At 49.4% G+C, this 22,515-nt stretch overlaps 1 protein-coding gene across 1 annotated transcript in view; it reads right to left on the reverse strand.

Moving 5' to 3' along the window:
• Positions 1–22,515, reverse strand: part of ASTN2 (astrotactin 2) — a 257,225-nt gene that overhangs the window by 11,567 nt on the left and 223,143 nt on the right. The window contains exon 20 of the mRNA XM_042830923.1: positions 16,033–16,174. Within this exon, the coding sequence (XP_042686857.1) occupies positions 16,033–16,174 (142 nt within the window). The remainder of the gene's footprint in view (positions 1–16,032; positions 16,175–22,515) is intronic.

Consider the following 22,515-nt stretch of genomic DNA (forward strand, 5'->3'; position numbering starts at 1 on the left):
AAAAAAAAAAAAAAAAAAAAAAAAAGAAAAAAAGAACAATATGTTTCTTGCCTTTCTCAATGCAGAGGAAAAAAAAGAAAACAACACAAAAAAACAAAATTCTAAAGGCCCAAAACCACAAGGCTGAGAATGAAACTCCAGAACATGTTCTTTATTTATAGACAACAACGCTGGCTCATAGTTTTTTTAACTCCATCTCATGATGCTGACAACGTTTGAGTGCTTTACTCATCATCCTTATTTGTAGGAAGGCAGATAAGGACTTCTGTGCTGACCTTCCTGGGCTGGCAGTTGATTTCTTCCCATCCTAAGGAAATAACAAACATTTTTGCCATCCTGTGAAGCTCCACGAGATGCTGAACCACTATGATCTGGCTGGGCTGCAGGGAAAAGGGTCTGAGTCCAATAAACACTACAGCATCTGCCAAACACCCGTGCAAAGTGCTCGAGTGCCTACAAGCTGCTGGCTGCACACACACACAGTGGCTGTGCAAAAACCCAGCTGTGCCACATGAATGGGGGACAGGGCAGGGTGCAATGGACGAGAGACTGAACATGAGGCAGCAGTGCGCTCTGGCAGCTCGAAAGGCAAATGGGATCCTGGGCTCCATCAGGAGAGGGGTGGTCAGCAGGGACAGGGAGGTGATCGTCCCTCTCTACTCGGCTCTTGTGAGGCCCCATCTGGAGTCCTGTGTCCAGGTGTGGAGCCCTCAGTACAAGAAAGACATTGAGATTTTGGAAAGGGTCCAGAGGAGGGCGACTAAGATGATCAGGGGGCTGGAGCACCTCCCCTATGAGGACAGGCTGAGGGAGTTGGGCTTGTTCAGCCTGGAGAAGAGAAGGCTGCGGGGTGACCTCATTGCAGCCTATCAATACCTGAAGGGAACCTACACCCAGGAGGGGAGTAAACTCTTCAAAAGGGCTGACAACAGCAGGACTAGGGGAAATGGATCCAAGTTGAGGGAGGGAAGATTTAGGTTGGATGTTAGGGAGAAGTTCTTTACAAGGAGAGCGGTTAGGCCCTGGAACGGGCTGCCCAGGGAGGTTGTGGATGCCCCGTCCTTGGATGTGTTCAAGGCCAGGTTGGACGGGGTCCTGGGCAACCTGATCTGAATGTGTGTGTTTGGTGGCCTTGCTAGGCAGGGGGGTTGGAACTACATGATCCTTGAGGTCCCTTCCAACCCGGGTGATTCTGTGCTGCTCCAGGGCCCAGCATCATGCTGAGATACGGGCCCAGCCTCTGCAAAGTGGTTCAGCCATGATGTGCTCTTGCCAACACTTCTCATTTCCTGGTCCAGCTGAAGGATTGTATTTTAGTTAATCAACTCAGCGATCAGAGAGAACTTAGAAAGGTAAATGAGATCAACACCCCTCTGAAGGAAACCATCACAGCATCATTAAGGTTGGAAAAGACCTAAGATCCCCACAGCCAACCCCAACCCATCCCACCACATTCACTGACCACATCAACTCAGTGCCACATCTCCACAGTTATGGAACACCTCCAGGGATGGTGACCCCACCACTCCCTGGGAAGACCTGTTGCAGTGCATTACCACTCTTCTGAGGAAAAAAAGAAGTTAGCTAACATCCAACCTGAACTTCCCCCAGCACAAATTAAAGCCTTCACCTCTCAATCTAAAGCAAGCAGACATTGAGAAGAGAGGGCTTGTGTGGAAGAAGTGACTTTCCCTGTCCCTTGCTGGCCCCATTTCATGCTGAGAGCTCACACTGTGCCTGTCTGCAGTGCCCGTTGGCAAGGTGGGCTCATACCTCTGCTTGGGGTTAGAGCAAAGCTTCACAAGACACTGGGTGATCCCTGCTGTACCCTTCCACCAATGCCTCCCAGAGCACAGCTGTCAGATGGAGGGAAATAAGTGTCCCTGCACCACATGCCTCAGGTGTCAGGTGCTTTTTGGAAGTACATAAAACAGCAACCATCAGATGCTGCCAGCAGGTGCCTGGCTCATGCTTTGGGGCTTTACACCATGGATGGAGACAGAGCAGAGCAAGTCCCATGGAAAGAAGTGCTGCTGTGCTGGACAAAACTGCTGGTGGGGATGAAATGTGGATGAGAGAACAGCTCCCTGGCACTGGAGAGGGACAGCACGCCCAAAGCATCAGTCCTGACATAAAATAACATTCATGCAGTCAGTGTCACAACTCTGGGGCTTCTGCTCCCATGCTCACACCAAGGAAACACAGTCATATATTACCATGAAGATCCACAGGAGACCCTCGGGGGTTGGCACCCAAACAGTGCGGATGAGATGATGATGGAAAAAACAGAATCATTGGGAAACTATCATCATAGTAGGAGAGAAGGGAGAGGGGAGTTGGGGGTCTGGATTTCTTGGCAGTTGTGTCCTTGCTTTTGTCCTGCAGGCTGTGGAGATGAGAATTAGCAGATGTGCTCACAGAAGCAACACAGCAAGAACTGGCCAGGATCTTCACCACTCCACTGCCAGTTCCAAGGCCTGGGCAAGGTGTCCCCTCCACCCGGCAAAGTCCCAAACAGCCCCAGCTCACCTAGGAGGGGAATCCCAGTGTTCTTTGGTAGACACTGGCACTTCTGCCTCTAGCTAAGCACAAGCAGTTGGCATTCATCTGCCAAATGATCTGCCAAATGTCAGGTCCCTGTTTTGCTGGGACTCATCCTGAGATGCCAAGTAAAGCCCTGGGCACCCCACAGCCTCCTGCCCAAGCTCCACCAGTGTTACACGCTTGGAGGTAAGCCATCACTCTGAGGTTTGGCTCTGTTTCTACACACAGACCTGCAGCTGGACACCTTTCAGCTCATCTGAAAGCATTAGCACATGAGTTCAGCACACCAGGTGGGCCTCCGAAAGGACACTGCTTTGGGTTCCTGTGCCTTGGGCTACGTTAGGAGCACAGCCCTCCTCCTCCCATCATGACTGCAGCTCAGGACATGACAAGGCTGTTCAGAAGGAGAGGGGGAATAAATCAGATTCTTCCTCCCATTGTGCCAGGGAGAAAGGAGAAAGAGGCGGCCTTGGACCCCTGACGAGCTCCACAATGGAAATGTTCGCAGCTCACCATCCCAGCCACTTAACCTACAAATGCTCTTCGAAGCTTGGCCACGGCCAGCCCCGGGGAGATGGGGGGAGAGGGAGGTGGTGACCCTTGGCAAATTAGGAAACGTTCCCCCTCCCAACCTCACAGTCCTTCTAAACAAGAACCAGACACTCCACAGCTCGCTACCCCAGGAGTTCCCCTTGGTGGGGCTTGTTCTCATCCTCCTGGGGGCTTGGCTTCCATCTGGACCGCTGGTTGAAATCCAGCCCAGACTGGTAGTGACTTCAAAAGCCAGTGTCATCTGAGGAGTGGTGGGTGGTCTATGTCAAACGAGTTGATGGCTCTCTGTTCTTATATAAGCCACCACAATAGGGCCTCCTAGTTGAGAGCCCGAGAAGAAAGGCGACGGGTCGCACCGACCGCCGCTGGTCGGCACGGGGAAGCTGCGTGCTCCCCGCCAGCACAGCCCATCTCCACTGGGTTTGTCCCCCAGCATTGCCTGCCCTAGGCATCAAACAAAGCCAAGGCTGCCAACAATAAAGGCACACAATGGGGCTGGGAGGTGGGGGATGCCTCCGTTCACAAAACCCAAGGCAGATCCAAGCGAGGGGAGGCTGTACCCTGCGCTGCTCTGTCCCCACCGTGCACCCAGCAGAAGGATGCTGGCCAGGTCCCGGTCCCTGCTGGCTGGAGGGGACACGGTTCTCACAGCTCCAGTGGGGCCGGGGTGATGGTGGGGGAGCAAAACAAATAATAAAAATAAAATCCCAGTAAGTACGTTAGAATTCGTTTGAAGTGCAAGGGAGCTTTCAGGCAGGGTTATGTACATCTCCCAGCCCGGCGTGATTTACACATTCCTCCCGAGCAAAGGAATCTTACCCGATTTGAAGTAAAACAGATGTTTTGGGTTTTTCTACACCACCCCCTCACCCCCTTTTAATCATTTCTTTATTGAAATGGTGGCTATATGGCCGAGCAGCCCTGACAGCGAACTCTGCTACCCCCAGATGGCCTCTGAGGGGCTGGACCCTGCTTCCACAGCACAGAGCCACTGCGCTCCTGTGACAGAGCATGCAGTAAGCTGGGTCAGTGAAGTGCCCAGAAGCGATGCTCCAGAGGCATCGTCCCTCCTGCAGGCCTCCTCTCCTGCTTTTTGCTGCAGGAGCAAGGATTGCAGCTCCCAAAAGCTGTTCTGAGCTGACACCCTGCTCCTCCATCCTGCCCATGAGCTCAGGTGAGGGCTCCAGCACTGTTTCCATCAGCCCCAGCCCAGGGGATTTGCTGTGCATGGTGCCCCTACACCCTAAAACCACAACTCACACTGATTGTGATCTATTCACAGAGTTATTTTGGAAGCAAAGCCTGGATGATGCCCAGCATGATCAATGGGAGGGAAGCACAGGAGCTGTGATCCTCTCACTTCCCAAGTGAAACAGCCCAGCACAGGGGATGGAGCTTCTCTCTTGATTTCAGCACTGTGTCGTCTCAGCCAAGTCACTTTTCCCCTATTTTTGTCCCTTTTTTCCACCCAGTAGTCATTTGGGGAAGCAACTTTGTTTTCCCAGGAGGATGCCCAGCACTGAGTGCAATGGGGACTTCTGAGCATCGATTGACACTGTGAACTACCAGCACAGCCATGCCCTCAAATTTACACTCATAACAACTCATGGCTGGTAGCAAACCCATCCAGCTCCCCATCTTTTCTTTCTCTCTCTTCTTCTCCCTCCCCCTTCCATTTTCCCTCAAATCCTGTTGTTATTTCTCACTACTTCGTTGGTGGCAGGGTGGGAAGGCTTTTTGTGACACATTCACGTACCGTTGGGACTCACTCCCATTCCCGTCTGGTACACGCGATTGCACAAGAGAGAGAAACAAACGGGGATGAGGAAATGCATGTTTATGAGAGGCAGTGCTGTCATCGTGAGTAAGGGACCCCCCGCAACAGAGCCGGCCTGGGAGCCGCTTGAGAGTTTCCATTCTCTCCTAACACTCCATTCATGCCTCATTTCATACCTCCCTGGGGGCTGCACGACTGGCTGTGGTCCCACTGCATGGCGCAGGGCTCTCCCCCCACTTCTGGGGGGATTCACTGCAAGTGGGGAGAGAGAAGTAGTTGTCTCGTAAAGATAATGAATTGAGAAAGAGCAGCACCCTTCGCTGTTGCATGAGCTCCTTGTTCCCCTCCTGCAATGGAATGAGCTCTCCCTGCAGCATCCTCTATGCCCACTCCTCACAGTGCAGAATCATCTAAGCTAGAAAAGACATCCAATATCACCAAGTCTAACTCATTCCACCATGCCCACTGATGTTACTGCTCAGTGCCATATCTCCACCATTCTAATGCCTTCAGAGATGGCGACTCCACCACCTCCCTGGGCAGCCCATACCAACACCTCCCTCCCTGCTCCCCTTCTCCTAGCCCTCCCCATGCATGGCTCTTCATCACTGAAAGGCTTCACATTAGCACGGACCCTCCCTACTAAGTGTGCTGCTGCCACAGCAAGAAACAGCTCCTGACCCATCATGGAATCCTCCACATAATGCTATAACATGACAGAAAGCACAGCAATGACAGAAGGGCAGCAAAGTCCCAGGCAGCAACAAGTGAGGATTTGCTCAAACTCAACAGCCATAGGCACAGAAACAAAGGAAAGAAGCTGCTTACCTTCAGAAGGCCTCAGGTACACAGCAATCTTTGGGGGGGAGAAGAAAAAAACAAACAAACAAAAAAAAACACAACTTCAACCCTCCCCCTGCCAACCCTTAAATGAGGTCTGGGAAGGGGGGTGGATCCTGGCTCCATCCCTTCTGGTCACTCAGCTGCACTGCATACACCTGTGCTGCCCTGGGTTGGCCCTGCTTCCCACCAGGTGCTCAATCACTGTTTCAAGCTGTGACTTAGCATTTCTGCTACAAACACAAACCATATTACTACCTGATCAGAGACAGTCACTGGTACATAGCCCTGACTGCAGCCATCTAGAAGAGTGAGAGATCCTGTAACAGTGCTATTAATGATTCAGGGACACACTTCATTGGAACGTCCCCGCATGCCACCAGGATGGCCACCACACAAGGCTGGGACGTGTTCCCCTCCCAGCACGTGCTGCAAAGCTCCCAGCAATGTGGTTGGATCCCTCTCCCCAAACAGGTGGGTATTAATGAAAACAAAAGCAATTGCCTGTGCGTGCACACTACAACCCACTTGGGTCCCCCTCCCTTCTGTTTCTATATCCCCCTGTGTCTCCGCACACCTCAATTTCATTATCTCTGATCTTGAGCTGCCTGTTACACTCTTTTTGCCAACATAAATATTTAAACCCTGCACATTGCACAGAAAGGCCCTTATGGAGTTAATGCTTCATCTCGAGTTTCCTTTTGGAAAACAATCCCACGTACAGCAGGTACAAAGTATGGGTAGAGCTGAAAGCCAGCAGGGGGTCTGCAAGGGCTGGGGACTGCAGGGTGATTTTACGTGGTGTGGGGTTGTGCTAAGCTATTCATTCCTGCTACTGGTATGGAAAAGCTCCCAGAAAAGAGGTGTCCCAGTTCCAAGCTGATGGACTGGACAGACACACCACCAGTCCTTGTCACACATCTCCACGCATGTGGGTCCAGGACAGACGGACACCATGACCCATGGGGACAGAATACTATGAGTTTTACACGAACCCTAGGGGCTTCCACCAGCCTCCCACATGTTGCCTTGATGGCCACGAAGCAGGTTGAGCCAGTGAACAACAGACAGAGTCCAGCTTCTGTCTCAATTTACTTTATGGGCACAAAAGCAAGGAGAGCAGCACTGATGCGACTTTTGGCAGCAACGCAGCCTTACTCTGGTCCAGCTAAGATCACAATTAGGGAAGAAGTTGCAGCTATGGAGACAGCAACTGGCACTGGAGAGCAGTCTGCCTGTGCTGGGACACTCCTCAGCCCTTGGCTGTGCATGATGGATGCTCCGGGAGGAAAAGAAATACTGCGCAGGACAGAAGCACAACTTGTGGCAGCCCTAATAGCTTGGAACACTTTCCCTCATGCCTTTAGGGTGACGTGCTGAGGGGCACTGAAGAAGTGTTCTGGTTCAGGGTGCTTGTTCCTGCCCATCACTTCCCGGGGAGTGCGTGCAAGGCGCATCCCAGCATCCTGGCTCCGCAGCAAATACAAAGCTGACACGGAAGGGCTGGAAGCCTGTGATGTTGCAATGACGCAAACCAGACAGAAAAAAAAATTATATGAAAGCATCCCAGCCCAGCAGCAGGCATTTCTGCTTGGGGTTGTGCAACAAGATTAAGAGCTGAGGCTGTTTCCATAAATATGGGGCAGCAGGAGATGCTCAGAAGGAGAAGATGATGCCAGGGGTTGGTGTGTACAGATGTCGCTCAGGTCCCTGCTCTATGCACAGCCCTGGGGCTTCCCCAGCAGAAATCAAGAGCAGCAAATATGGAAGGAAAGCAATAGGTTCTGATTCAAAGGTTGAACACCCCAGAAGGTCTACAGCCCCATGGGTCAGCAACAAGCTGCCCAAACAATGGCCTCAGCCATTTGGCAACCATCCGCCAGTGAAGGCAGCCTTCTTGATCTGGGCACAACTCCTGTGGTGGCAGATCTCCACAGCTCCACCAGCTCATGCAGGGACGAGAGGACTCCTGCCCTCCTATGCCTTCCAGCCTTCATTCCCTGAACAAAGAGCAGTCCTCACCCTCTATGTCTTTTCTTAGAAACATTTAAATTATGACATAAGCTTTGGCTCCAAGGGCTTTCAGTGAAAGCCTGGGTATTTTCTTTCCTCTTTTCATAACAGAAACCATATTGCTGTATAATCAAATTTATCTCAGTCCTGATGAGCAGAGGGAAGTGTGTATGTGTGTGAGGTGACCAGCAGTGATGAGGACATGTGTAGCTGGGGACTCTGCTCCTCAAGGCAATATACCTGTCCTTGGCAGTCCAAGGTGGCAAAGGACTGGAGCAGTAGGCAGCCAGGATCTGCCAAGCTCAGATTACGGGACAGAAAGCCAAGAAGTAGCATCCCTCATGAATCTCATCCTTACCTTCTGCTGCCACACTGGGCTTCCTGCCTTGGGCTGCAAGGGCATCATCTGATCAATAAGGGAGGAGCAGTTTACATACAGTGACAGGGAAATCACAGTGAATGATGTCACTCAGCCCCAAGTGAGATGTTCTAGTCAGTGTATTTCATCTCCTCAAGCTCTCTGTCAACAGCTATTGAAGCAGCCTTCTGGACACTTAGCAAAGGTCATTTTTAACACTTCTCTTCTACAGGTGGAAAAGCTCAGGAAAAAGCAGCTATTTCCAGGGTACTCAATGAATTTGAGTGTCTCCACTTTACGCCAATCAAATCGATCACAAATTCAGCAGAAGTCAACAGGAGTTTTGAGGATGATGCTCTCAAATTAGAGGTGCCCAAATTTTGCAAACCTAGTTTCAGCAGTAGCCACTTGGCTACTTGAGCACTAACACAGCCTGAGACAGGCAGTGAGGGCTCTGAACCCGTGCAGCGGAGAGATTCCTGTTGTCTTAGCACATAGTGAAAGAGCTCCCAAAATGTGGGATCTGCTTTTAAGCAAGAGTTAAGCTGCAGCTGAGGGATTGCAGGCTATGCCTTATGACATTCCTGCTGCATCATCTGAGCCCAAGGCTAACCATGGTCTTGGAAAATACTACATCCTATCACTGCAGAAGGATCTGGGTCAGGCCCAACCAGCCTGGAAGTGCCCAGGTGCACTCAGAACCTTCAATATACCCTGCTAAGGAGCTGAAGAAAGGAAAAGCTGAAAAGAGAAAAATACAAACTCGTTGGTGTGAAAGAATCACCAAACCCAAGGAACAACTCAAAAGCCACTTTCAAAGACCTACTGCGAATGATCCAGATCCTAGAGGCAAAAAGCCTTCAGGCTGTGGAAAGAACGATGCACAGGTAGGATATTGAGCCTTATGTTTTCACTTGGATCAGTGCTGTCTTTTAAGCTTGACATCTCCAGCCTCTGGGAGCTGATTTGGTCCGGGTACAGCTCTGTCTTCAGATCAACCCTGTGGGTGCAGTTGTACCCGAACAGCAAAGTCTCAGAGCAGCATGTCATATCCTTCCTGTTGTGTATTTATGGGTAAAGCTGAGCTGCTTTTTGTTTCTCCTGAGGCTGGAATTAGGCTATAAAAAACTTGAATTATCTGCAAAGATCAGGCTGAGCTGCTACAGGGCCACTGAGCCCTGGCAGCAGAGGGGGAACTGCAGCTGGCAAAGCGGCACTGCTGCTGTGCAGAAAGGTCATCCTGCTATCAGATTGGCTCTGCTAGGGAAAAAGAAACACACTGAGGGCAAGAACCAAGGAGAGTGTGAGACATCAAATAAGTCTGCAGCGTTTTCAGGGGCATGCCTTGACTTTCTTGATGTCAACTCTCAGATCTACAGCCCAGACCACCCAAGGACGTTAAGAAGATGAGGCCCCACTTTTGTGTATGATATATTGCACAGCCTCTGGGTAAAGAAACAACTCTCTGACGTGCTCTCCTGAAGAGAGGGGCTTGGGTGAAGTGTGAGTGAAGGCATCCCGTGGCTCTCCATTCAGCTCCAGCCCAAGGCATACTGCTGCTTCCTGCCTCAGTTTCCCCTGCTAAGAAATGGTCAATAAGAACAAAACCTCTTGTCCATGTCCTGACTCGCTTCTCCCGTACAATATAAAAGAAACATGCACTGCAAGCAGTACAATCCTTCTGTCCTAGAAGGGAAGTGGGTCCAAACCCCAACACTGCTGTAAGAATCAAATCAACACTGTCCTCAGCTTTCCAGTCTTAAGAAAACAAAGTGCTATGCAACATGGAGAACTGAAGAACAAACCAAAGGGCTCCAACACAGCAGCACAATGCAACTTTTGCTAGCTTAGAGGCAAATCAAAGCCAGCAGTATCTGTGCTGGTATTTATATTGCATCTCTTGTACTTGCTCTGCCATTAGTCATTAGGATAAGACTTGGACAGATCTATGTTAGTGACATTAGGTTTCTACACACAGGGAGATAAAAATACTCTCCAAGTCCATAACTGTAAGGGGTGAGTAAATTCATGATGGGGAAGAGGTGGAACAGCAGAGGTCCATTTGCTTACCAGCAGACCAACAGGCCAAACCCCTCCTCTCCACCCCACTGCCATTTCCAGGAAGAATCCCCCATTTGCACACTTCTCCAGATGCAATTCCCTACCAACCATCAGGCTGTGGCTCCCCCTCCTCCTCCTCGCTCCCTCCACCCGCCATCCTCCCATTGCCCAGAGGACAGATGCAACTGGGCCTGGACCCAGCCAAGGCTGGAGCTTGGGTGCCAAGAGATTTCAGAACAAAACCACCAAGAATGTTATTTCAATCCGGATGTCCTGAGGAAAGGGTGGGGAGGAGCTGGCCGCAGGAGGCAACAAAGGCTGTTCTGTTTCTCTTTGTGGCACGAGGTGGGAGCAAAAGCAGAGAATTTGGGAAGGATAATTTGGCTTTTCCAACAAAAAGTGAGGAGATGTTCATGTGCTTGGCAGGTCACAGGGAGAAGGCTCCACAGAGGTCAGCAGAAAGGCAGCTCCTGATGCCAGATATGTCCCAGGCAGCTGGACACTGTTAGGAGATGGATGTGAAGGAGGATTGAAGCACATACCCAACTTTTAGAATGGCAACGGCAAGTGTTGGAACAGACACACTGCAGTAGCTCCTGGAGGCCCTGCTCTGAGTCAGCCAGGCTGGGGTGGACACAGACACAGTCATAGAACCATCTGAGTTGGAAGGGACCATTAAAGGCCATCTAGTTCAGCTCCCCTGACATGAACACCTACAGCTCAATCATGTTGCTCAGAGCCCTGTCCATAGCAAGAGCAGCTTCTAACCTGAGCTCACAGCCCAAAGGAACAGAAAAACAGAGGGAGTGAGACAAAGGGATCTGCTCACATCACCCCATGGAGCAAATGGCAAAGTTGGGAAGAGCCTCTTGCACCTTGCCTGACATGATGGAAGCAGGAATGTCTTTCACATGGCTCCCATACATGTATGCTTCCACACAGGGTGGTAATAAAAGACATCAACGTCAGAAACTTCAACAAGAGTCCAACATGCATGGGATGTCATTGACATTAGCAGAGACTGTCTCCTCACTGTGCTGAGCCTCTGTCCTCCCTGTACAGACCAGGTCCCAGGGGACCAATCTTCCTCCACTACAGGGATCTGCACAAAGTCCACGTGGGCTCAGACTGCTCAGTGTTGGATTTACTTCAGCAAAAAAAGAAACGCACATCCAAGCCAATGTGTGGGCAGCCTGGTTCTGAAGTAACCCTGGTCTGCTGAGAAGGGAAGAGCCAGAAGTCAGAAGTTGGGATTTAGCAAGCACTTGTTCAACTCCTGAGTTGCCTGGCTTGAGTTTCTGCAAGCCAGGAATGCCTGAGAAGAAACTACAGCCATACATTGCTTAACTTCAGGAAGCTGGAAAGCATGTGGAATAGAAGAGGTAGATTCAGTGAAGCAGCACAGCTCCTGTGCACATGAGGGACTCAGCCAAGGGCTGTAACAGATGTGTTTTAACCCATGCCACTGAGCTATTTGGGATCTGTCTCTGATTTCTCCAGCACTCATTCATGTGTCTTCCTGATGGAAGACCAACAATAACAATTAGTATCATATAAGGAGCAGCAGACTGTTGCCAGCATTAGCAGACACTTGAGCACCAAGGGTTTCCATTCCACTTTTTATCCCAGCTATGCATACGGCAGAGGTCACTCAACATTAATCAGTCATGTTCTGAGCCAGCTCCTTCAGTGCGTTCAGCTTTGCTGAATTGCAATCGCTGTCTCTCAGTGCTACAAAGGATCCCAACATTCAACCACTTTGTCTCCTTCCTTACACCCACCCAAAAGAAGTGTTTTCACTGCGTGATGACAGGCTAAGCCCAGCCATGCTGGAGGTGGCCTCCAGGCCAACAGGCATCCGTGCTGGCTGAGCAGGGCATGTGAGTCTTGGCCAGGAGCCTTGCGTTGCTGCTCTGAGCTCTAAATCCACTTCCATCCCATTGGAGGACCTGACCTTCATCCACCTTCCCAACATTTCTGAAACTCACTCTCCCAGATTCCCTGGGCTGGTTTGGGATCACACATGGGAAACCCTATGTGGGCCAGCAAAGGGAAGGTAAATTTGAGCTCCTTGTCAGCGCATGAACACACTTCCTAAGAAAGGCTCTGGGAGGGATCCTGATGACTTCCATATTATTTCCAGTAAATTTTGTGCTGATTCTTGGCACAAACACCGGAAATGAATAGGCTAGGTCAGGAATGTAAATAAAGCGAAACATTGGGATTTAATCTAATCTATAATTATAGTATCTGTGGTGCAGGGAAGAGGTTGGTGACTGCAGCTCCATAGAGGAGCCAGAGGGGGGGTTTATTTCCCTTTCCAAATGTTCCATTTCTGGCTCTTGGTGTTTCCCCAAGCATCTGAAACAATCGTGCTGGGTTGGCAGGGCTGCTTTCCGGCAGCCCATCAGGTACAGCTCAGCAAAGAGGCATCCCCAGGCACCCAGGGGATGGGGAGGTGAGAAGCTGAGATAGTTGAGCTGGACTGGAGGCTCAGGGAGGCTGTGGGACGCACAAGGGAAGCTTCTGTCTCAGCAGCAAAGAGCACTGTTGGGTTTGTGGGCTGTTGAACTACGTAAGGATCATGTGCTATGCAAGGTCAGTCCTCCAGGCTGAATTTAACCTCCACGTGTGGGCATCCACATCAACCATATACCTCAGCCAATGGCTACATATAGCCTTGATGAAGTGGACTACTTTCCATCATCTCAACCCCAGTGTACTACAGGCAGGGGAAAGAAAAGGGCTGACAGGAAACATATGTCTGTCAGTCTGAAACTGCAAAGGACAAAGAAATCAGTTCTCCTTTTGTTAGTGCGTGTTTTCAAATTACAGAAGTCTCAAAAGCAGAGGAATCAATCCGACTGCTTGTTTGCTTGTTTGTAGAGCATTTTTTTGGATTTGTTTTTCATGTGCAAGCCCGGCTTTGATCTCAGGGTGGTAATATGCCAAACAAGTGGCCAACAGAAGTGAAACTGCCGTAGGTACTACAGAAGAAATGGGACAGGACATCAGATGCATTTACAAAGCAGAAGAGACTCCCATGATCTCACAGCCCCCCGCCTCAGTGGTACCCTCAGACTACTGAACAAGCAAAAGCATTTGCTTTTGAAGAGCTCCAATGCTGCAGGATCTGTGTGCTCACCTACCAGCCTGGAGAAAAGCACAGATCCCTGCCGAGCTGCTACAATCAGGATTAATACCAGCTTGGAGCCTTCCAACAAAGCTATTTTTTTTTCCCCACAAAAACAAATGAAACAAGCAGAAGAAATTCAATTTCAGAAGTGACCTCGTGCCCGTGTTTCTGTTGATGTTATGTCCACGCGGGCTCAGAACAGAGTGTTAGCCTCACATTTCACTGTTCTGGCTTTCTTCATGCTGTGTCGCAACTGTATGGACATCTGAACAGAAGAATATTTAATGTGTGTACTTATGTATCTGAGAATGCACAGATGCTAAGTAAACACGTTCTGGTTGGCTCTCAGGCTGGAGCAAACGTGTGTGCACTGGATGTGCAAGCACAGCAGGGTTTGCAAACACTTTGAGCACAGGAGTGTTGGTCCAGGCAGGTGTCCTGGTGCACACAGCAGCAGATGCTGAGCAAAGGGGGATGTGGTGTGTGTGTGCACATGTTTTGCATGCCCAAGAAAGCAGGTCTGTGCCCCACACATGCCAGCACATACGTGTGCCTGTACATATGCATGTCAGCGTGAACAGTCCTGAAAATTGGACGCCAAGCCCTGCTGAGCATGAGCTAGTGGACAGAGCCAATGCATCTGTGCATCACCCTGTCCTCTCCCAGCAACTCTGCCCTGTCTCTGCAGAAGTAATAGGGCCAAAGCCTTCAGGTGCCAGGGGACTGATGCCTGCTGGCTCCCCATGCAGAGCTGCTGTCCCTCGCCTTGAGACACCTGCCAGGAGCAAACCCAGGACACAGGGCATCGCCAAGCCCTGCTTGTCCCCACCACAGCAGTGTGACGCAAGACCTTGAAGCAGAAGCCTGGCTTTGGCCACAGGGATGACACAACCCTGAACAAAGCCTCCCACCCAAAGCTCTCCTAGCCCTCTATAGCCATCAGGAATTAGATCACAGAGCCCCCAAAGAGACGAGTGAGCGCCATTATCCCTGCCCAGCAGATGGGGAAGATGATCTGGCAGTGTGGGCTGCCAAGCAGCCAGATCTCCTGGCTCCCAACCCCACACCCCCCATCCAACCCAGCAGCTCGTCCCGCGCCTGGCGCTTTGGCAGCTGCAATCGCTGATAGCTCACAACCTACTTTATGGGCAGCGGGTCATTAGCGAGCTCTGCACTTGTTCCAGGCCTTCCCTGGCACCTTTTCAGAGCGACTCAGTTCCCAGTGATATTAATAATTATATTTATCCATTATAGATATTTAACAAGAAAACATTTAAAATGACGAAATGGAGAGAGGAGCCTTCTCCTGGACAACACTCTACTTGAGAGATACAAAATAAAGGCTTTGCCATCTTTGGAGGCTGTCAACATATTTAACTTCAGGGCGGTGGAGGGGGAGGCAAAGGGAAAGTATTAATCAAGATCTTAAAAAGTTCTCGCTGACAGACCATTTGCCAGCTCTTGCTTTAACTGCTTTTGTGGTCCCATAAAAAGTTTCATTACTCACTGCAAAATGTGTTTTAATTATTACAGTCGCTCTGACATTAAGCTCTGGATGTTTCTCTCTTGCTTACTCTGTCTCTCCTTCATCTCCTTGCCTCCTTTTTATTCCTCTTCTTTTTTTCTTTTTTTTCCTCTTCTCCGACTCTCCCAATTCATGCCAGCCCCCACAGGACAGAGGATGCCACGGCTAGAGAAGAGTCTGAAGATCTCAGCTCTCCAATGGGAGAGAGCTGACTGAATTCCTTGGCATTGTCCTTCCCACAGACTTCAGCATTTTGGGACCTCTTGGATAGAATCATTAATAACAGAACCACAGAATGGCTTCAGTTGGAAGGGACCTCAAAGGCCATCCAGTTACAACAACCTTGCCAAGGGATATAGGCAGCAAAACTCCTCAGCATCACAAGGATGCCATGGCTGCAGCAATGAGGACAGGAAAACATGGGTGTGCTCCAATACAGCACGCACCTGCTGAGTGTCCACTGTCCCGTTCTGGGGGATTAAAAATATAATGGGGAGCACGCTGCTGCGTCTGCCTCATGGCTCTGCTCTGTCTCCTCCACGCCTTCAGGTCCCTGCCTTCAATCCATCTCCACATGCTCTTCTTTCCCATGGAAACTTACTCCTACTTTCTTGATCAGACACCCTTCAAACTACAGTGAAAGAGAAGTCAATACTTGGATGCTGAAATTATCCTTTTGGATACGAGTTACTTCATAAGATTCAAACAAAAAATCCAGTCTCATGTTCTCATATGTGTTATCTCAGATGAGCCAAGTGATTAAGAACATCAGCATAGGTGTGACCATGCATCCCTACAGAAGTGACTGGATGGTGGGCAGGTGAACTTGGTGCTTGAACTCTCCAATCTGGTACATGTGTCTTAGTGAGACAAACAGCAACTGATGTGAGCAGCCCCTCTCACATCCTTGACATCTTGCACTCTCATCTGACCAGGAACATGACCAGTGTGTGCAACATCAGCTTGGTTTGCCCATGTAAGACAAACTCATCGCACCTGGAAGCCCATCACACTGGACATGTAAGTGGAGTCTCCCACAGGCTCCCAGTGCCTCCAGTGCTGTACTGGCAGATACTGGTTTTCCATTTCACTGGTTGAGCCCAACACCCAAAGCAACAGCCTCACTGTTTGTCCACTGTGTGGTGTAACATTGTGTTGACCAAAAAGGATAATAACCATCAGGTAATCCCATTGCCCAGAGGACCTCCCCACATGCCTTTCCTTACTTGTAGAGACCATCTGGTTCCAGGCACTTGAAAATAACTGAGTAGAGGCTGGTTTCAGGGACATCTCCATGGCTCCGACCCGCTGCCACACAGGACGTTGCAAGGCCAGAAAGCAAATCATCTGCAAAGCTTAAAGATTCTCCTGGAGAACAAAGAGACGAGAAAGACCAAAACATCAGTACAGGGGCAAATTATCACTGGACATTGACAAAATAATGCAGGAACATCTCTACAGAGCCCAGCTTAAGGGGAAGCAACAACATCCAGCTGGAAGGAATGGCCCCACGTCTATGTGGAGAACGTTGCTTGGGCACAAAGCAAGTAGAAAAGACATTCAGGCCAAGAGCTGTAACTGGGATCCACAGCAGAAACTGTGCCCAGTGCTAAGTCAGAGCTTGGGAAAGTGTTCAACGAGCACAGCAGCAACACATGTGGGACCACCACCAAGGAGGGCCCCATGTCCCTGGGACAGCACAGATACCCACGCTCAGTAGGGCCCTCCTGCCCTGAGAGCACTTCCAGTTCTCAAAAAGGGACATGGCCTTTTTCAAAAATTCCCTGTCACTGTGAAATATGTTTCAGCTATGTGAGATTATCAAGCAAGGAGACGTTTATAGAGCTTGGATGTAATTGCTTTCAATGTGCTGTTTATTTTTTTATTCATTCAGTGGAAATCAGTAGCTTTGCACTCCCTTTCATGTGCTCTCCACCGGCTCCTGGAGCTGACTGCTGCAGCGCTCGGCTCAGCCGCACTGAAGGACATTTGCCCCATTACAGGCATTCAAAGAAAAAGAATAACAATTAAAAAACCACTGAAAGACTTTTTTTTTTTTTTTTTGTCTTCTGGTTTATAAAGCTTATTAAACGCTTAGATCACGACCCAGCTGAAACTGAAAATGTCCCATTTATTAAGCTCTTTGGACCTGATTATTCACTGCTGTGCAAGCTGGCTCCTCGCACTGAAGATGCTGAGCATTCCATTCCCATTTTGCATCCGTGTAACCAAAAGCTCAAGGTACCCAGCAGTACAAATCCTGAGCAGCTGCCCTGGTTGTGCCCTTGGAGAACCAGAGAGAGGGCGGCTGCAGCTGCTGGGATCAGCAGAGCTGGGCCCAAGTTGCAGCACTGGGTACTCGTGCACGTGTAAATGTCAAAGCACCGCAGCAGAGATTGGAAAATTCCCTTCTCAGCACATTTCTCCCTTTATTCTTCTGCAAGCAAAATTAAGTGAGGACTACTGAAGTGAAGCACAAGTCTAGTCTCTCAGTATAGACTGTAAGAAATATCCCACTGGTATGCCCAGCCCAGAAAGCCTCATTGTGTGGCCGGATTACCCAGGTAGAAGAAAAAAACCCATCCTCCTCAGCCCCCCCAGGCTGTGTTTGAGTCGTCTCAAGATACACAATTCAGTAACAAATGTCCCCCTTGGCTAGAGAAAAGAGCAGCAATAAATACTTTTCCTCCCTAAAGGAATCCAAGCCTTAATTATTCATTTTAATGCTCCCAGCACGACTTGTTCTTTCCAAACGTTTTTCAGGCAGCTGTCACCAGGTTCCAGAGTTTACCCTGGCTACCAGAGCTGGGGCTGTACCACAGCCCAGGTCAACTCAGCGGGCAGGTTGGGTTGGCAGCCCAAAAGTCACTGCCTGGAAGTTGCACAGCCTTCAGCAAGTCCCTCAGCGCTGGGGTGATGGTTTAAATAAACAAACAGCACTCTACTGCACATCTCCAATTCTCATTTCCATCCCTTCCCATTATGACATCGGGTTGGGCTCGGGAACTCCTTGTCACCAGAAGTCACTGAGGACACTGTCACCATGGATGAATCACTGACACGTAACGAGAAAACAGCACCAGAGTGTGCTGCTGAACTATGGAAAGACCTTTTGATCCTCTTCAGACCTCAAACAACTGCTCTTTGGATGAGAAAGAAACTTCATGGAGGGCAGACAATCCCATGGGTGTCTCTGTGGGCATCCCACATCTTCCTCTGGAGCACTCATAGCCATCTACCCAGCCCCTGGGTCAAGTCTGTCTGGCAGCTCCTACAGCATTACTAAAGATGTCGGTGTTTGTTTCATTTTATTGAGTTTTCATTGCAGCACTTTCTTCATTTCCTTTCCTGGTTCCCTTGGACCCTGCTCTTTGCAAGCTGGCTATTTATCCGACCCAGTCACTGCACTGCCCTGGGACCAAAAACAAGTCAGCCCCTAGACGCAGACCAGGAGCTTGTCAGCTGGATATACCTAAGGCAGCACGTGTGTTTGCCAGCCTTGCAAGAGGATGACAGACCATGAACCTACCAAGTGAAAGTGGACCTGGGGTGCTGCAGCAAGAGAGCAGTGCCCAGCTGGCTGCACAAAGCCCAGACAAGGGCTCAGCAGGAGGGCACTGCGTTGCATTGCTCCGCCACGCTCACGAACAAGACACGGGAAAAAGCAAGAGAGGAGGCTTCACAGGGAGATAACAAAAGGCACAAGTTTAGCATGCATGCAGAGAGATAAAAAGAGCAAGAAGAGGAACGCAGCTCTGAGAATGCACCACCAGGGCAGGGGCTCAGATGGAAACTAAATATTTAGGCTAATGGGCGGTAATGGCACAAGAAAGTAAATTGGAGATGAATAGATGGTCTACTCCTGAGAAGGACAAATAACCTAACTATCTCTTCGGATAGAGTTTGATCATTTTATAAAAGGGATTATATGGATAAGTAGCTTGTGATGGAAAGCAATGGAGCTTCTCTTTCCCGTCTGGACCTGTGTTCTCACACACCCCGCCAGCAAATATAAAGAAGGATTTCAGCCTCCCAGAGCAGCCCTGGAGCGCAGTCCTTCTAGACTGCTGGAGTAGCTTTGCTCGCATTATTAAATTTCAGTAAGAATTCAGAAAGATTCTCTGCAGAGTAAATGATAGCTAAGTAGATCATCTCTGTGGAGGAGGAGATATTTTATTGACCAGACAGACATCTGTGCCCTTCATTAATAGCAATAAATAATTGATGTCACACTAAATAAAGCAATGAGCTGTTACAGATATCAAGGACAAATAACCATCTCTTGTGAGGATGCCTCACCTGTGTTCACTTCTCAATGGCAAGAAAACCAAACCGGAGCTCAGTGCCACTATATTAAGTGCTGCTCACAGAGCCAAAGAAGGTACTTCACACACTGATTACAGGCAGTGGAGAAATAGTGCTCAGCACTGGGCTAATCATACACCAAATTCATGCCAGAATCTCTTCCATGCCATTGCCTTCCCAAGACCGGTCAGCCCCAAAGCACCCAGCTCCCCAGGCAGCTTTAGAATACCAATCTCTGCTCTGCTAATGACCCTCAGAAAGATGCAGCTCTCTCCAGGCATTTTCCTTCTCTCCAGTACAACTCCTCACTGTGCCTCATCCTCTTCTACAGATGGGGCTGTGGAGTTTGGCAAACTTCCTCTCTTCTGTTTTGTAAACATGACTCTTATACTAGCTGTGGTGTCACAGTGAGTCAGTGTTCTCCCCAAAACAGAAGGAAATAACAGCATGCTTGGAACCTGCTGGGAGTTAGCTCTACTGCGTGAAGCTTTGCAGTCTAATGGCCCAAAGCTGCTCACACCAAGGCATGCTGTAGGTCAAGCCACAGTGATGGCTCTGGGAGAGACAACAAGGAACCCAAAGGATGCCTGCTCTGGTGGACAGTAACCCAGCTTCCATCCACTGCAACCTGTGCCAGCGGGCCAGCAGCCTCAGGCAGCACGTGGGATGAACTGCTCACCATCCATCCCATTGAAGGCAATGGAGTTATGGCACTGAGCTCCACCAGACTGAACTGAAGAGAGCAGGGCCAGGAGCCTTGGTGAGGTTGGAGGAGCAAAAGGGCCCTTCAGAGATGCTCCCACACCTCCAGGGAGGTGCTGTGAATCCAAATGGCAGAGTAGAAGAGAGACCTGTGCTGAGATTGACCTTGGAGATTCCTAGAAAGATCACGAAGGAGAAAGCAGAAAGGCACCAACATCTCTGTCTCGACAGCTTCTTTACTAGACTGAATTGAACCAACCCTGCAACGTTACCAGCCACTTTCTTCTGATTGTGGTTTTCTCTCTGTCTTTCTGCCTTTTGTTTTTTTTTCAACCTGTTTTCAATTTACTCTTGTGGCATCTCTGACTGTGACCTCATTCTGGTACTTAGGGGGGAAAAAAAAAAAAGAAAAAGAGAGTGTCCTTTAGAAAAGAAATGAAAGAAATCATATTTTATTTAGCTTGGTTGGTTTTGAAGCTTTAGCAGAAGAAAGATTAACCTTTTCTGCCTAACTTAATGAAAACAAGGAGAAAGCCTGTATGGATAAATAAATATCTGTGTGGGTATGGAGCAGGCATGATCGTGTTACAGCCCCGGTGGAGCTGTAATAGGGAACAGGCGCGTTCCTGCACAGCGGCTCCCAATTCCCTATCCATTTTCAAGGAAAGAAAAACAGAGTAGAATGTCAGAGGCCCAAGTGGGCATGAACGAGGAAGCCCAGGGAAGGCAGATGGGGCCCTGCGAGGACTTCTGTCCCCGGCTGTGATCTCCAGAGCGAGGCCAGCAAAGCAGATGGAATAAAAGGCCCTACTCCACTTTGCTCTTGCCAGGTTTTGTTTCCTGAAATGAGGAAACAAATGGCACTCCGAACCCTCCAAATCTGTCATGTTTTGGGGCAGCTCATCACACTCTTTTCTTGCTCCAGGGCTCTGCCCCTGAAGAGAGGAGGATATCAGGAGGTCTGTGAGCAGAAGGCCTGGAGCAGTACTGGGGAGGGGAGAGTGGGGAGCAGGGCTGCTCCTTCCCAGCACGCCATACCTGGGCTGAACGAGCTCCGGGTCCGGCTCCTGATGGGAGAAATCAGTGAGAAGTGGTTCATCTTGGAGGCGAAGGGCTGATTTAAATCAGTGTAACATAACTTCAGGCACCAGAGTTGCTCTTATTTACATCAGCAGATGGCCTGTCTTCCGCCTTGGAGAACACTAAAAGCAAAACGTCCCCACTGATGCTGGTGGAAGGATGTCAAAATCCTTGCAAGGTGTGCCAGACTGTACTTTAGTTATTACTGAAAAGCCTTCTGCCCACATTCTGGGAGCACCCACCCTCGCTGTCCTCCTGTGTTACATGGAGCATGCCTAAACCCCCATGCCCAAAAATCCAAGAAGTCCCTTCTTTGTCGTGACTTCTCCAATTTCTCTGGCTAGACGCAAGTTGTCCACACTGAAATGGAAAAGCTAGTGATTACTTTGTGCAACTTCAGGCACAATTCGTGCCTTACTTGCTAACTTGTACAATGGCACAAATTACAGCACTTCTCTGAATGACTTCACTTTGCCTAAGTTATGAATTTGGGGGAAGTTCCTTCACACATCTGTGCATTACTAGATACATCAAGAATGATGAAAGGTTCTCCTCTGGGCTTCCCAGTTCTTCTGCTGATGCTGCATTTGTAGACGGCTGAATTTAAGGAGCAACATTTTAGCTGAGCTAAGAGTGAAAACTGCATTTTAGTGCCACAGAAATCCCGTGAATGGCTTCACTGGTTCTCTCCAAGGCCACAACCTACTGCATGAGCAGCAACCACGTGGAACTGAAGGATGGGCTGTCTTGCACCGTTCTTGTCAAGAGCAGCCAGTTGCACAGAAAGAAAATGGTCTTAATTTGGATGAGCTGCAACGTTCTGAAAACATGATGCACAAGGTTAATCATGAGTGTATTCTTCCTTTAGGGTCATCATAGAAGTCACTGCTCTTTCACCTGAGCTCTCCACAGGCACTGCTTATCACAGTGCTTTCACAGTCAGTCTCTAAGGCCTTGGAAAAACTCCTTCAACTCACATAAAAATGCACTGCCTCCTCCATCTCCCCCAAGGCAGTATGCTGTTGGAGGAGAATGAGAATTAATGCATTTCACTCTGTACTGTGAGCCCTCCAGTATTTCTCAGGGTTCACTGGGTTGCTAAGGGTCAACCACAGCCAGACACAAGCAGTCTCTGCTTTGCTTGGAGCCATCCAGACATAAGCCAGTTCCAATCTCAAAGCCACGTATTCATGTATTCACATTAGCATGGTAGAGAGTCCAAGTGAATGCACGTATTCCCTTGGAGTTAGTTTTGGACTCTGCAACATGTTGAAAGTTACTTGATTTCAAGGCAAAGTAGGAACTCATTTGTGCTCGGAGTTGTGGAGACACAAAGAAAAGACATGATGAGCTCTGTCCTCAAACACTACTTGTCTGGGAGAAGATTTTATCCACCACTTCAGATCTAATTCCCATCCCCATTCTTGCTTTCCTTTCATTTTTAGCTTCTTTTGAGTTAGAGGTTTCTCAACAACAGACCAGTGGCCTAGAGTCCCCAGGGCCCATGGTCAGCAGTCTGCAGATCATCTAGGGACTGCATGGAGCCTTATGTCCAACAGGAAGCCCACCTGCCCCGCTACAGCCCAGTCACTCCTCTCCTGCATAAACTGGTCTTTCAGATA

The sequence above is a fragment of the Centrocercus urophasianus genome, unplaced genomic scaffold, assembly GCF_019232065.1.
Source record: "Centrocercus urophasianus isolate 14NV4802_14NV808 unplaced genomic scaffold, USGS_Curo_1.0 seq_34, whole genome shotgun sequence".
NCBI classification, from domain to species: Eukaryota; Metazoa; Chordata; class Aves; order Galliformes; family Phasianidae; genus Centrocercus; species Centrocercus urophasianus.